The 14806-nt window shown below is 48.3% G+C and overlaps 1 protein-coding gene across 1 annotated transcript in view; it reads left to right on the forward strand.

Annotated features, from left to right (window-relative positions):
- Positions 1-1717: 1717 nt before the first annotated feature.
- The window catches only part of alas1 (aminolevulinate, delta-, synthase 1), a 16068-nt gene continuing 2979 nt past the window's right edge, over positions 1718-14806 (forward strand). Inside the window, exons 1-9 of the mRNA XM_084100843.1 lie at positions 1718-1882; positions 2582-2754; positions 3172-3339; positions 4300-4410; positions 4520-4742; positions 7626-7810; positions 8342-8521; positions 8601-8765; positions 13540-13808. Of these exons, the coding sequence (XP_083956969.1) occupies positions 2589-2754; positions 3172-3339; positions 4300-4410; positions 4520-4742; positions 7626-7810; positions 8342-8521; positions 8601-8765; positions 13540-13808 (1467 nt within the window). The 5' untranslated portion in view covers positions 1718-1882; positions 2582-2588. The remainder of the gene's footprint in view (positions 1883-2581; positions 2755-3171; positions 3340-4299; positions 4411-4519; positions 4743-7625; positions 7811-8341; positions 8522-8600; positions 8766-13539; positions 13809-14806) is intronic.

Consider the following 14806-nt stretch of genomic DNA (forward strand, 5'->3'; position numbering starts at 1 on the left):
CTCCTGCTCGACTGCAGACACAGAAATGCAGCAGTTGCTATACAGATTTTGCTCCTATAGTTTGCCATTAAAAATAGTTACTTAATTGTAATAGGAAAATGAGACTGACCTCAAGTTACAGATCCACTCAGACTTAAGATTAAAACAATTAGTATAATGACATAATGCATACATTAATTTTGTCATATCCATCTGTATGATGTGTCTGAAAGCAGGAAGACAAGAAGACCCGTCGCGATCCGGTGACCGTGTCCCATGATGCCTTCATCTGATGATGATGCGCAGGCTTGATATCCCAGAATCCTGTGCGAGAGAGCGGAGCGTCTGGAAGTTGCAGCTGGTGGCCAGTTTGTGTGTAAATGTAAGTTTTTGTCCAACGTACTACAATATTGTAGTATTAAATGTTTGTAATCACTAATGCTCGCTCTATTTTGCTGTAGATCTTTAAAGCGTTTTTCTTTAACGAGGCTCTTTATTCTCTCTGTTCATGTTATAAATTGAATGTCATTTATACAGAAAAATATCGGTACGCGTCATTCTGTCAATTTTGATTTCATGGTGACTTTAATGTCTACAGATGTTTCATGTGTCCTCCTCCTCCAGCACGTTTAAACAACTCATTTATTGTGATTGTATGAACTCTATTTCCTATATATTTGTTATAGACTACATGTCTTACATTCATTAACACTTCAGTTAATGTATATTTTTTTTATGATTAACAGTTTTATTGATTCTCAGAAACTTTCCAGAATACAACACAATATATGTACAGAATCAACATTTTTAATTTTTACTCCGATAACACCCACGGCATGGTCACACTTACAATAAAGATAACTTCCAGCATATAATGGTGAGGAAAAAGAAAATAATAATATACATACATACCATCACAATTACACTTTTGGCTGTGAACATATGTTTCTCAATAAATGTATTTTTAATCCAATAATGAAAATGGTCCATTCCTCACCTTCATGTCATTCCAATGACTCAGTGGAACACAAGATATTAAACATAAATTTGGGAACTGACAGTCTCATGCGTCATTCACATTTATAGCTTGTTTTTTACACGTTCATATGGTAAAAAAATAGTACAAATCACACTGTTGTCATCATATGTAGGCCTAAACTATACAATAATGTGAACAATTAGGTGTCATAAACAGTATATCATAGCCTATGTTATAACATCATGAATTCTTGGAAATCTGCTTTGAAACGATGTGCGAAACGCGGAAATAATAAACTATAATAATAAACTTTATTTTTTTATGACGCGTTTTTAGTTTCCTCTCAAAGTGCTTTACAAGAATACAATAACAATAGTACAATGACAGTAAATAGTAATCTGTCTTTTGTGTTCCGCGAAGGAAAGAGTCATACGTGCCTTTTAAAGTATGCATTTTCATTTTCGATGTGCAATATTTCTGTGACGGCTTATCGTCAAACTCCCTTAAAGTACCTGGTATTGCTCAACTTTCTACCTGTACACTCCCATTTAACAGCATAAACAAATATTAGAGGCACAACCCTAACAGGAAATATTAAAGTGTTTTTATACTGTAAATGGTTTATGATATGATGAATTCAAGGAAGGAAATAGGCGTGCGTGCGCTGACGGCCAGTGTGACGCAAGTCTCGCGATATTTTATGGTTTTTTACAATTCCGGTGCGCAGTGTTACGCAAGTCTCGCGATATTTAATGGTTGGATATAATCCCTGTGCGCCGCTCGCCCTCTCGTTCGTCCTCAGTGCAGGATAACGACACAACGCGCTCATCGCACACAGAACACACACAAACCGGCGATAAAACTCACTTCATCGACAGCGCGACTCAGTGATAGAAAGGAGTAATAATCTCGGACATCAGTGAGGTGAGTTATTTAAGTGATTTGTTTATTAAAGAGTCGCGGCTTCATCGAAGGACGCGTCGCTCTTCTAAACGAGCTTTAAAGGGTTAACGTTATTAAACCCCTGGTCAGAGCAAATACTTGTCAAAGTCTTTTACTTTAGCGGAAGATTATCTTCAAATCTAGATGTTATTTCATGATGTGTCTGAAAACCGCGTGAAGTGAAGTGAGAGTTCAATAGGGAACAAGACAAATGCTCATTTATCAAATACTAACGTTATTCATAGTTCGAATTCATAAATATTTAGTTTGTTTATGTATATATATATATATATATACATATATACATTTATACACACAGCTCTTTTCACACAGGAGAGGTGACACACACACACACACACACACACACACACACACACACTGATCAGAGATCATCATGAGTGACCTGACAGGCTTTCCTCCTAATCACAGTGATCTGAATGAGGAAATCATCAGATGTAATGGTCTAACAGTGTGTGTGTTTGTGTTGAGCACCTCTACAGTTGAAGATGTGTTTGGAGTCAGATTACTGTAGGAGTTCAGCATTACAGTGGTTTGATCCCTGTGAGCTGTGATCATGTGATTCAGGCCGTGGCTCTGAGCCAATCGTGTGAGAGTTGCAGAAACACGCTCACACTTGCGTCCTCAGAGACTGCCGGATCTGACGAGCCTCTTGTGTTTCAGACTCATCATGGACGCCCTCATGCGCTGCCCGTTCCTGTCCCGCGTCCCTCAGGCCTTCCTGCAGCAGACCCGCAAGAGCCTGGTGGCGTACGCCGTGAAGTGTCCCGTCATGATGGACCTCGCCTCGAGGCCACTGGTGCGCTCACTCGGGTCCACGACCTCCAGCGGTCAGGGTCAGTGTGTGTGTGTGTGTGTGTGTGTGTAGGGGTGTGTGTGTGAGTGAAGTGTCCCGTCATGATAGACCTCGCCTCGAGGCCACTGGTGCGCTCACTCGGGTCCACGACCTCCAGCGGTCACGGTCAGTGTGGGTGGGTGTGTGTGTGTGTGTGTGAGTGTGAGAGAGTGAGGTGTGTTTGCTGAAGTGTGTTCTCTGTGCTGTAGATGTGAGTGTGTGAGGTGTGTGTGAGGTGTGAGGTGTGTGTGTGTGTGTGTGTGTGTGTTTGCTGAAGTGTGTTCTCTGTGCTGTAGATGTGAGTGTGTGAGGTGTGTGTGTGTTTGCTTTAGTGTGTTCTCTGTGCTGTAGATGTGAGTGTGTGAGGTGTGTGTGTGTGTGTGTGTGTGTTTGCTGAAGTGTGTTCTCTGTGCTGTAGATGTCCCCTTGGCCCCCGAGGCGCACCCTCCCGCCGCCTCCACCGGCTCCTCCTCCTCCAAGTGCCCGTTCCTGGCGGCAGAGATGGGCCAGGGCAACAGTGCTGTGGTGCGGCAGGCCAGCCTGGCTCTACAGGAGGACGTGTCTGAGGTTCGCACCGTGCGCAAAGGTGTGTTTTCATGCTCTTCCATCAGCGCCGCCTACTGGCAGAGAGGGAACGTGCGTTTTCATTCAGCGCGTCTGTCGTTTTAGTTCAGACCAATGCAAAGGTTAAATGTAGAATAATAAAAAATAAAAAAATCTTTAAATTTACGGTAAAAAACGTCCACCGTGGTTGCCAGAAATTTACAGTAAAAAATACGGTAGCAATATTTTAGGTTTTACAGACTTAAATTTACAGTAAAAAAATGTATTTCATCATCTGATATAATGTTAATTTACCGAACTATTGAAGTATTAATATCTGTTTTGTACCAATTTAATACACTGACAACCACCAATCACAGTGGAGATGAGTCACATGATCAATCAAAGCTCATCACAAACAGCTTTTCCACGAGAGATACTAATATAGAGAAGCTGCACAGTGTCATTCACACACACACTGAACACCGTCATGGTAACACATAAAATAAAAAAAATGCAATAAACATCAATTTAACAACATTAAATGTAACATAAAACCCTAATGTACATCACTGATTAGAAAAAAATAAGAAAAACTATGAAGAAACAGTTATTTCAACAAAATACATCAAATGTGAAGTGTCACGCAGGGAATTGTGGGAATGTCAATTTACGGTGTTTCACTGTAAGTTATTCAATGACCTGTTCTTTTTCACTTCCAAAAACTGTAAATTGAACGGTATTTTACTGTAAAATTACATTAAATGTTTGGTTGGATCTATTACAGTTTTTCACCGTAGCATTTTTACAGTCTTTTACATGATCCTTTTTAACAGCGTGTATATATATATATATATATATATATATATATATATATATATATATATATATATATATATATATATATATATATAAAAAATGTAATTATATACTAGTTTAATTATATATTAGTCCATGTGTTGTGTTCGAGCGGTTTGCCGATCTGACTGTTACTGTTTCGCAGACGTCTCTGCCTCTGAGCTGAACTCTAAGATGGGAGGAGACCTCATGAAGAAGCTGATGAGGCAGCGACCCGCTCGAGTCTCGCATCTGCTGCAGGAGAACATGCCCAAGAGTACGCGCTTCTGTCCCATAATGACCACTTCCTGTAAACCACTTCCTGTGCTGTAAACCACTTCCTGTCCTGCAAACCTGTTCTGAAACGCAGTCCTCTTCTCTTTCAGCCGTGTCCAACTTCCGCTACGACGAGTTCTTTGAGAAGAAGATCGAGGAGAAGAAGGACGATCACACGTACCGCGTGTTCAAGACGGTGAACCGCCGAGCGACGGAGTTCCCGATGGCGGACGATTACTCCGAGTGCCAGTCCTTCAGGAGACACGTGTCCGTGTGGTGCAGCAACGACTACCTGGGCATGAGCCGCCACCCGCGGGTGCTGCAGACCATCACGTGAGTCTCTGCACAACTGGGGATAACGTCGCATTCGGACATTTTCAGCTCCTGAAATTATCCTGGAATAGAATGTTGTTAATGCAGAATATGATGTTGTTTTTGTGCTGAGGTGCGTGTGTGTGTGTTGACGAAGGCCTGTGCTGAAGTGTGTGTGTGTGTGTTGACGAAGGCCTGTGCTGAAGTGTGTGTGTGTGTGTTGACGAAGGCCTGTGCTGAAGTGTGTGTGTGTGTGTTGACGAAGGCCTGTGCTGAAGTGTGTGTGTGTGTGTGTGTTGACGAAGGCCTGTGCTGAAGTGTGTGTGTGTGTGTTGACGAAGGCCTGTGCTGAAGTGTGTGTGTGTGTGTGTGTGTGTGTTGACGAAGGCCTGTGCTGAAGTGTGTGTGTGTGTGTTGACGAAGGCCTGTGCTGAAGTGTGTGTGTGTGTGTGTTGACGAAGGCCTGTGCTGAAGTGTGTGTGTGTGTGTATGTGTGTGTGTTGACGAAGGCCTGTGCTGAAGTGTGTGTGTGTGTGTTGACGAAGGCCTGTGCTGAAGTGTGTGTGTGTTGACGAAGGCCTGTGCTGAAGTGTGTGTGTGTGTTGACGAAGGCCTGTGCTGAAGTGTGTGTGTGTTGACGAAGGCCTGTGCTGAAGTGTGTGTGTGTTGACGAAGGCCTGTGCTGAAGTGTGTGTGTGTTGACGAAGGCCTGTGCTGAAGTGTGTGTGTGTGTGTTGACGAAGGCCTGTGCTGAAGTGTGTGTGTGTGTGTGTGTTGACGAAGGCCTGTGCTGAAGTGTGTGTGTGTTGACGAAGGCCTGTGCTGAAGTGTGTGTGTGTGTTGACGAAGGCCTGTGCTGAAGTGTGTGTGTGTTGACGAAGGCCTGTGCTGAAGTGTGTGTGTGTGTTGATGAAGGCCTGTGCTGAAGTGTGTGTGTGTGTTGACGAAGGCCTGTGCTGAAGTGTGTGTGTGTGTGTGTGTGTGTGTGTGTGTTGACGAAGGCCTGTGCTGAAGTGTGTGTGTGTGTGTGTGTGTGTGTTGACGAAGGCCTGTGCTGAAGTGTGTGTGTGTGTGTTGACGAAGGCCTGTGCTGAAGTGTGTGTGTGTGTGTGTGTGTGTGTGTGTTGACGAAGGCCTGTGCTGAAGTGTGTGTGTGTGTGTTGACGAAGGCCTGTGCTGAAGTGTGTGTGTGTTGACGAAGGCCTGTGCTGAAGTGTGTGTGTGTGTGTGTGTGTGTGTATGTGTGTGTGTTGACGAAGGCCTGTGCTGAAGTGTGTGTGTGTGTGTTGACGAAGGCCTGTGCTGAAGTGTGTGTGTGTGTGTGTGTGTGTTGACGAAGGCCTGTGCTGAAGTGTGTGTGTGTGTTGACGAAGGCCTGTGCTGAGGTGTGTGTGTGTGTGTGTTGACGAAGGCCTGTGCTGAAGTGTGTGTGTGTGTGTGTGTGTGTGTGTTGACGAAGGCCAGTGCTGAGGTGTGTGTGTTGATGAAGGCCTGTGCTGAAGTGTGTGTGTGTTGACGAAGGCCTGTGCTGAGGTGTGTGTGTGTTGACGAAGGCCTGTGCTGAAGTGTGTGTGTGTGTGTTGACGAAGGCCTGTGCTGAAGTGTGTGTGTGTGTTGACGAAGGCCTGTGCTGAAGTGTGTGTGTGTGTGTGTTGACGAAGGCCTGTGCTGAGGTGTGTGTGTGTTGACGAAGGCCTGTGCTGAAGTGTGTGTGTGTGTGTTGACGAAGGCCTGTGCTGAGGTGTGTGTGTGTGTGTGTTGACGAAGGCCTGCACTGAAGTGTGTGTGTGTTGACGAAGGCCTGTGCTGAGGTGTGTGTGTGTTGACGAAGGCCTGTGCTGAAGTGTGTGTGTGTGTGTGTGTGTGTGTGTGTGTGTGTTGACGAAGGCCTGTGCTGAAGTGTGTGTGTGTGTGTGTGTGTGTTGACGAAGGCCTGTGCTGAAGTGTGTGTGTGTGTGTGTGTGTGTTGACGAAGGCCTGTGCTGAAGTGTGTGTGTGTGTTGACGAAGGCCTGTGCTGAAGTGTGTGTGTGTGTTGACGAAGGCCTGTGCTGAAGTGTGTGTGTGTGTGTGTGTGTGTGTGTGTGTGTGTGTGTGTGTGTTGACGAAGGCCTGTGCTGAAGTGTGTGTGTGTGTGTGTGTGTTGACGAAGGCCTGTGCTGAAGTGTGTGTGTGTGTGTGTGTGTGTTGACGAAGGCCTGTGCTGAAGTGTGTGTGTGTGTGTTGACGAAGGCCTGTGCTGAAGTGTGTGTGTGTGTGTTGACGAAGGCCTGTGCTGAAGTGTGTGTGTGTGTTGACGAAGGCCTGTGCTGAAGTGTGTGTGTGTGTTGACGAAGGCCTGTGCTGAAGTGTGTGTGTGTGTGTGTGTGTGTGTGTGTTGACGAAGGCCTGTGCTGAAGTGTGTGTGTGTGTGTGTGTTGACGAAGGCCTGTGCTGAAGTGTGTGTGTGTGTGTGTGTGTGTGTGTGTGTGTGTGTGTGTGTGTTGACGAAGGCCTGTGCTGAAGTGTGTGTGTGTGTGTGTGTGTTGACGAAGGCCTGTGCTGAAGTGTGTGTGTGTGTGTGTGTGTGTGTGTTGACGAAGGCCTGTGCTGAAGTGTGTGTGTGTGTGTGTTGACGAAGGCCTGTGCTGAAGTGTGTGTGTGTGTTGACGAAGGCCTGTGCTGAAGTGTGTGTGTGTGTGTGTGTGTGTGTGTGTGTTGACGAAGGCCTGTGCTGAAGTGTGTGTGTGTGTGTGTTGACGAAGGCCTGTGCTGAAGTGTGTGTGTGTGTGTTGACGAAGGCCTGTGCTGAAGTGTGTGTGTGTGTTGACGAAGGCCTGTGCTGAAGTGTGTGTGTGTGTTGACGAAGGCCTGTGCTGAAGTGTGTGTGTGTGTTCACGAAGGCCTGTGCTGCTCTCTCTGACAGGGACACTCTAGCGAAGCACGGCTCCGGGGCCGGAGGGACTCGCAACATCTCGGGGACGAGCAAGTTCCACGTGGACCTGGAGCTGGAGCTGGCGGATCTGCACAGGAAAGACGCGGCGCTGCTCTTCACCTCCTGCTTCGTGGCCAACGACTCCACGCTCTTCACGCTCGCCAAGATGCTGCCCGGTAACTCACAACACGCTTTTCATTTATTACTTAAAGCTCACTTGAAGTTCTTCGATACCACAGAAAACACTGCTAGCCTAACTGATAAACTTCACACATTATTAAAAACAAGTGAACAGTCAGTAATAAAATAAGAACAAATACACACATTACAAGCAGAGATTAATACTAAATAACAGTTACGAAGTCTAACTGTAATATTCAGGTACAGAAATTAATAATTAAGCTTAAATGTAAACTAAAACTATTTGTTCACTGTTGAAATTAAATATAGTTTCATCTTTGTTAAAGCTGTATTTTGTTGTTTTATTAGCATTAACGACACAGACGACAGCAGGAATATTAGGCTGCTGTCACTTTAAGACCGAATAAACTGACACACACACACGGTTTCTTCCTCAACTGTTGACTCATGACAGAACCGAGAGAACCCTCGCCGACAGAGGACATGCGTGCCGACCCGTACGCGTCACGATCAGCTGCGATCCGTTCATCCCTAGTTATTTATCTAATCAGCTGTTCTGTCCTCAGGCTGCGAGATCTATTCGGACGCAGGGAACCACGCCTCGATGATCCAGGGCATCAGGAACAGCGGCGCCAAGAAGTTCATCTTCCGGCACAACGACCCGGCGCACCTGCGGCGGCTCCTGGAGCGGTCGGACCCCTCGAGCCCGAAGATCGTGGCGTTCGAGACGGTGCACTCGATGGACGGTCAGTGGGAGCCTCTGGGGATCTGGTTACGGGTCAGCGCTTCAGGAGCTCACGGAGTGTGTGTGTGTGTGTGTGTCAGGTGCTGTGTGTCCGCTGGAGGAGATGTGTGACGTCGCTCATGAGTTCGGCGCCATCACGTTCGTGGACGAGGTTCATGCGGTGGGACTGTACGGGCCCCGAGGAGGAGGCATCGGAGACCGGGACGGGGTGATGCACAAGATGGACATCATCTCCGGCACGCTGGGTGAGTGTGTGTGTGTGTGTGTGTGTGTGTTACGGCTAGGGTTGGGTACTGTTTACATTCTTACCGGTACCTGAAATTCGGTACTTTAGGCATGTTTACCTCAATAACTTTAAAGTCATTTGTAGAAGTGTTATTGGCATTATGCCAGAGCTGCCTTGCCATTGTCTGGGATGCTTCAGAATTAATTAAAACAACCAATTTAGTAATACTTTTTTTTTTCTATGAAATGTTTTTGTTTTCCACAAATTCTGTGTTGTGAATTTTCTAGTAATCAAATGAAGACATAAAACATGAACTTAATTGATCTTTTATATGAAATTAAACTTTTTTTTTTTTTCTTTTTTTTGTCAAACAACATGTGGCACAACTCAGCTTTATACTGTTAAAATTACAACATAGAAGAAAACGTGTGATTATTACTTGAATACAGTTTTGATAGATGATGATGATGATTATTATTATTATTATTATTATTAGTGTTAGTATTATTATTATTATTATTATTATTATTATTAAATTAGATCTAAATTCTACTGTACAACAATAATATATCATGAAGGTAAACCAAACTTTTATTTTGACGGGTTGTGGTGAAGACCTTTTGAGTTTCCGTGTGTTAATGATATAACAGTCACTGAAGTTCATCAGCATTTACAGAGCGGCTCAGGAGATGAAGTTCATGTTCTCATATATGAGACTGCAGAGACTGAAAAACACTGAGTGTCACGCATGCTTCAGTGTGTGTGTGTGTGTGTGTGGCTGCTCCGCTCATTCACACAGAGACACAGACACACGCTGAACATGCAGGATCCGTATGTAAATAGTCTTACTCTCGCACACAGATGCTTCTCAGGCACCGATTGATTTAATGTGAATCGGTATGAGAGTACTGACATAATTCAGATGGTGCCATTAAGTACCGAGTTCGGTACCCGACCCTAGTAACGGCTCCCGCAGGAGAAGCATGAGCGCTGTGTGTGTGTGTGTGTGTGTGTAACGGCCACTCAATGCTCCTGTGGATTCTCTGATCTCTTGTTGCCTGGAAACCAGCGCTGTTGTGTTGCTCTGGTTGAGTTTCCCTGAAGGCTGAGTGTCACGACCGGCACGTAGAGCTCGGGAAACCCTTTATCCCTGTAATCTGTAGTGCAGAATCTAGACGTGGCCTAGAAACATGTTAGACGATCAGCAGTGTGTGGAGCCGGAGTCTGTGTGTTCTGCTGTTTACGGTGGGAAGTCTGTGAAATGTGTCAGAGAGAACACACACACACACACACACACACACACACGAACACAGGGAGATCGCAGAGAGAACACATGCACGCAGAAAACACGGAAAACGCAGGGAGAACGCGGAGAACACACACACACACACAGAGAGAACACACACACACACACACACACACACACACGAACACAGGGAGATCGCAGAGAGAACACATGCACGCAGAAAACACGGAAAACGCAGGGAGAACGCGGAGAACACACACACACACACAGAGAGAACACACACACACACACACAGAAAACACAGGGAGAACGCGGAGAACACACACAGAGAAAACACAGGGAGAGCACACACACACACACACAGAGAGAGAGAATGTGGAGAACACACACACACACACACACACAGAGAGAAAACACAGGGAGAACACAGGGAGAATGTGGAGAACACACACACACACAGAAAACACAGAGAACACGAGTGAACGCGGAGAACACACACACAGAGAGAGAAAACACAGGGAGAATGTAGAGAACACACACACACAGAGAGAGAAAACAGAGAACACAAGAGTGAACGCATAGAGAACGTGGAGAACACACACACAGAGAAAACACAGGGAGAACACAGAGAACACAGGGTGAACTCGGAGAACACACACACACACACACACACAGAGAAAACACAGGGAGAACACACACACACACAGAGAGAACGCGGAGAACACACAGAGAAAACGCAGGGAGAACACACAGAGAGAAAACACAGGGAGAACACACACAGAGAGAGAACACAGGGAGAACGCAGAGAGAACACAGGGAGAACACACACAGAGAGAGAACACAGGGAGAGCGCAGAGAACAGGGAGAACGCAGAGAGAGCACAGGGAGAACGCAGAGAGAGCACAGGGAGAACGCAGAGAGAACACAGGGAGCACAGAGAGAACACAGGGAGAACGCAGAGAGAACACAGGGAGCACAGAGAGAACACAGGGAGAACGCAGAGAGAACACAGGGAGCACAGAGAGAGCACAGGGAGAACACAGAGAGAACACAGGGAGCACAGAGAGAACACAGGGAGCACAGAGAGAACACAGGGAGAACACAGAGAGAACAGAGAGAACACAGGGAGAACACACACAGAGAGAGAACACAGGGAGAGCGCAGAGAACAGGGAGAACGCAGAGAGAGCACAGGGAGAACGCAGAGAGAGCACAGGGAGAACGCAGAGAGAACACAGGGAGCACAGAGAGAACACAGGGAGAACGCAGAGAGAACACAGGGAGCACAGAGAGAACACAGGGAGAACGCAGAGAGAACACAGGGAGCACAGAGAGAGCACAGGGAGAACACAGAGAGAACACAGGGAGCACAGAGAGAACACAGGGAGCACAGAGAGAACACAGGGAGAACACAGAGAGAACAGAGAGAACACAGGGAGCACAGAGAGAACACAGGGAGAACGCAGAGAGAACACAGGGAGCACAGAGAGAACGCAGAGAGAACACAGGGAGCACAGAGAGAGCACAGGGAGAACACAGAGAGAACACAGGGAGAACACAGAGAGAACACAGGGAGCACAGAGAGAACACAGGGAGAACGCAGAGAGAACAGAGAGACCGCAGAGAGAACACAGGGAGCACAGAGAGAGCACAGGGAGAACACAGAGAGAACACAGGGAGCACAGAGAGAACACAGGGAGAACGCAGGGAGAACACAGGGAGAACGCAGAGAACAGAGAGAACGCAGGGAGAGCACAGGGAGAACGCAGAGAGAACACAGGGAGAACGCAGAGAGAACACAGGGAGAACGCAGAGAGAACACAGGGAGCACAGAGAGAACAGAGAGAACGCAGAGAGAACACAGGGAGCACAGAGAGAGCACAGGGAGAACACAGAGAGAACACAGGGAGAACACAGAGAGAACACAGGGAGCACAGAGAGAACACAGGGAGAACGCAGAGAGAACAGAGAGACCGCAGAGAGAACACAGGGAGCACAGAGAGAGCACAGGGAGAACACAGAGAGAACACAGGGAGAACACAGAGAGAACACAGGGAGCACAGAGAGAACACAGGGAGAACGCAGAGAGAACAGAGAGACCGCAGAGAGAACACAGGGAGCACAGAGAGAGCACAGGGAGAACACAGAGAGAACACAGGGAGCACAGAGAGAACACAGGGAGAACGCAGGGAACAGAGAGAACGCAGGGAGAGCGCAGGGAGAACACAGGGAGAACGCAGAGAACAGAGAGAACGCAGGGAGAGCACAGGGAGAACGCAGAGAGAACACAGGGAGAACGCAGAGAGAACACAGGGAGCACAGAGAGAGCACAGGGAGAACACAGAGAGAACACAGGGAGAACGCAGAGAGAACACAGGGAGCACAGAGAGAACACGGGGAGAACGCAGGGAACAGAGAGAACGCAGGGAGAGCGCAGGGAGAACACAGGGAGAACGCAGAGAACAGAGAGAACGCAGGGAGAGCACAGGGAGAACGCAGAGAGAACACAGGGAGACCGCAGAGAGAACACAGGGAGCACAGGGAGAACACAGAGAGAACACAGGGAGCACAGAGAGAACACAGGGAGAACGCAGGGAACAGAGAGAACGCAGGGAGAGCGCAGGGAGAACACAGGGAGAACGCAGAGAACAGAGAGAACGCAGGGAGAGCACAGGGAGAACGTAGGGAGAACACAGAGAGAACACAGGGAGAGAGCACAGGGAGAGCGCAGAGAGAACACAGGGAGAGCGCAGAGAGAACACAGGGAGAGCGCAGAGAGAACACAGGGAGAGCGTAGGGAGAACACAGAGCACAGAGAGAGTGCAGAGCGAACGCAGGGAGAGCACAGGGAGAGCGCAGAGAGAACACAGGGAGAGAGCACAGGGAGAACGCAGAGAGAGCACAGGGAGAGCGTAGGGAGAACACGGGGAGAACACTGAGAGCGCAGGGAGAGCGCAGGGAGAGCGCAGGGAGAACGCAGGGAGAACGCAGGGAGAACGCAGGGAGAGCGCAGGGAGAACACAGGGAGAGCGCAGAGATAACACAGAGAGAGCGCAGGGAGAGCGCAGAGAGAACACAGGGAGAGCACAGAGAGAACGCAGAGAGAACGCAGAGAGAGCGCAGGGAGAGCGCAGGGAGAGCGCAGGGAGAACGCAGGGAGAACGCAGGGAGAGCGCAGGGAGAACACAGGGAGAGCCCAGAGAGAGCGCAGAGATAACACAGAGAGAGCGCAGGGAGAGCCCAGGGAGAACGCAGGGAGAGCGCAGAGAGAACACAGGGAGAGCACAGAGAGAACGCAGAGAGAACACAGGGAGAACACGGAGAGTGCAGAGAGAACACGGAGAGAGCGCAGAGATAACACAGAGAGAACACAGGGAGAGCCCAGGGAGAACACAGGGAGAACACAGGGAGAGCCCAGGGAGAACACAGGGAGAACTTTGGATGAAAAAAGATCCTGGACGATCCCGTGTTTGACGACAGCAGAGCTCGTTATGATCCGTGTGTTTCCTCTTCCTGTGTGCTGAGTGTGTTCTGGTGTGTGTGCGCAGGGAAAGCGTTCGGGTGTGTGGGCGGCTACATCGCTAGCACTAACGCGCTGGTGGACACGGTGCGCTCGTACGCCGCGGGCTTCATCTTCACGACATCACTTCCTCCCATGCTCCTCGCTGGCGCGCGCCAGTCCATCCAGATCCTGAAGAGCGAGGAGGGCCGATCGCTACGCCTCAAACACCAGCGCAACGTCAAGCTCCTGCGCCAGATGCTAATGGACACCGGCCTCCCCGTGGTGCCCTGCCCTAGCCACATCATCCCTGTGCGGGTGCGTACACACACTCACACTCACACACACACACACACACACACACACACACACACACTGCCCTAGCCACATCATCTCTGTGCGGGTGCGTACACACAGACACACAGACACACACACACACACACACACTGCCCTAGCCACATCATCCCTGTGCGGGTTCGTACACACACTCTCACACACACACACACACACACACACACACACACACACACACACACACTGCCCTAGCCACATCATCTCTGTGCGGGTGCGTACACACACACACACACACACACACACACACACACACACTGCCCTAGCCACATCATCTCTGTGCGGGTGCGTACACACACAGACACACACACACACACACACACACACACACACACACACTGCCCTAGCCACATCATCCCTGTGCGGGTGCGTACACACACTCTCACACACACACACTCTCACACACACTGCCCTAGCCACATCATCTCTGTGCGGGTGCGTACACACACAGACACACACACACACACACACACACACTGCCCTAGCCACATCATCCCTGTGCGGGTGCGTACACACACACACACACACACACAGACACACTGTCCTAGCCACATCATCATCCCTGTGCGGGTGCGTACACACACACACTCTCTCACACACACACACACACACACTCTCTCATAGGGGTGTAACAATACATCGATATGAATCGATGCATCGATCAAACGTCTAACGATACGATGCATCGATACCACACATAAAATATCGATATACAGTACCTTTATTTTGACACACTCCACATCCTCACGTAACTTTTCTCCGCTGAAATAGACGCCTGACAAGATTGACTGAACCCTTTGTCACAAAAGCCGGTATCTTCCACTGTCAAGGCATCGTGAGTTCATGTTTTACAGCAGAAACGACAAGCCCCGAAAAGTCCGTTTTAGCGCATCAGTGCGCAGTATTCAGGTCAGGTGACAAGGCTGCTTGCTTGTCACTTTGAAAAGACGCGCTACCTGAGAGGA

The sequence above is a fragment of the Abramis brama genome (assembly GCF_963993115.1).
Source record: "Abramis brama genome assembly, chromosome: 23".
In the NCBI taxonomy this organism is placed as follows: Eukaryota; Metazoa; Chordata; class Actinopteri; order Cypriniformes; family Leuciscidae; genus Abramis; species Abramis brama.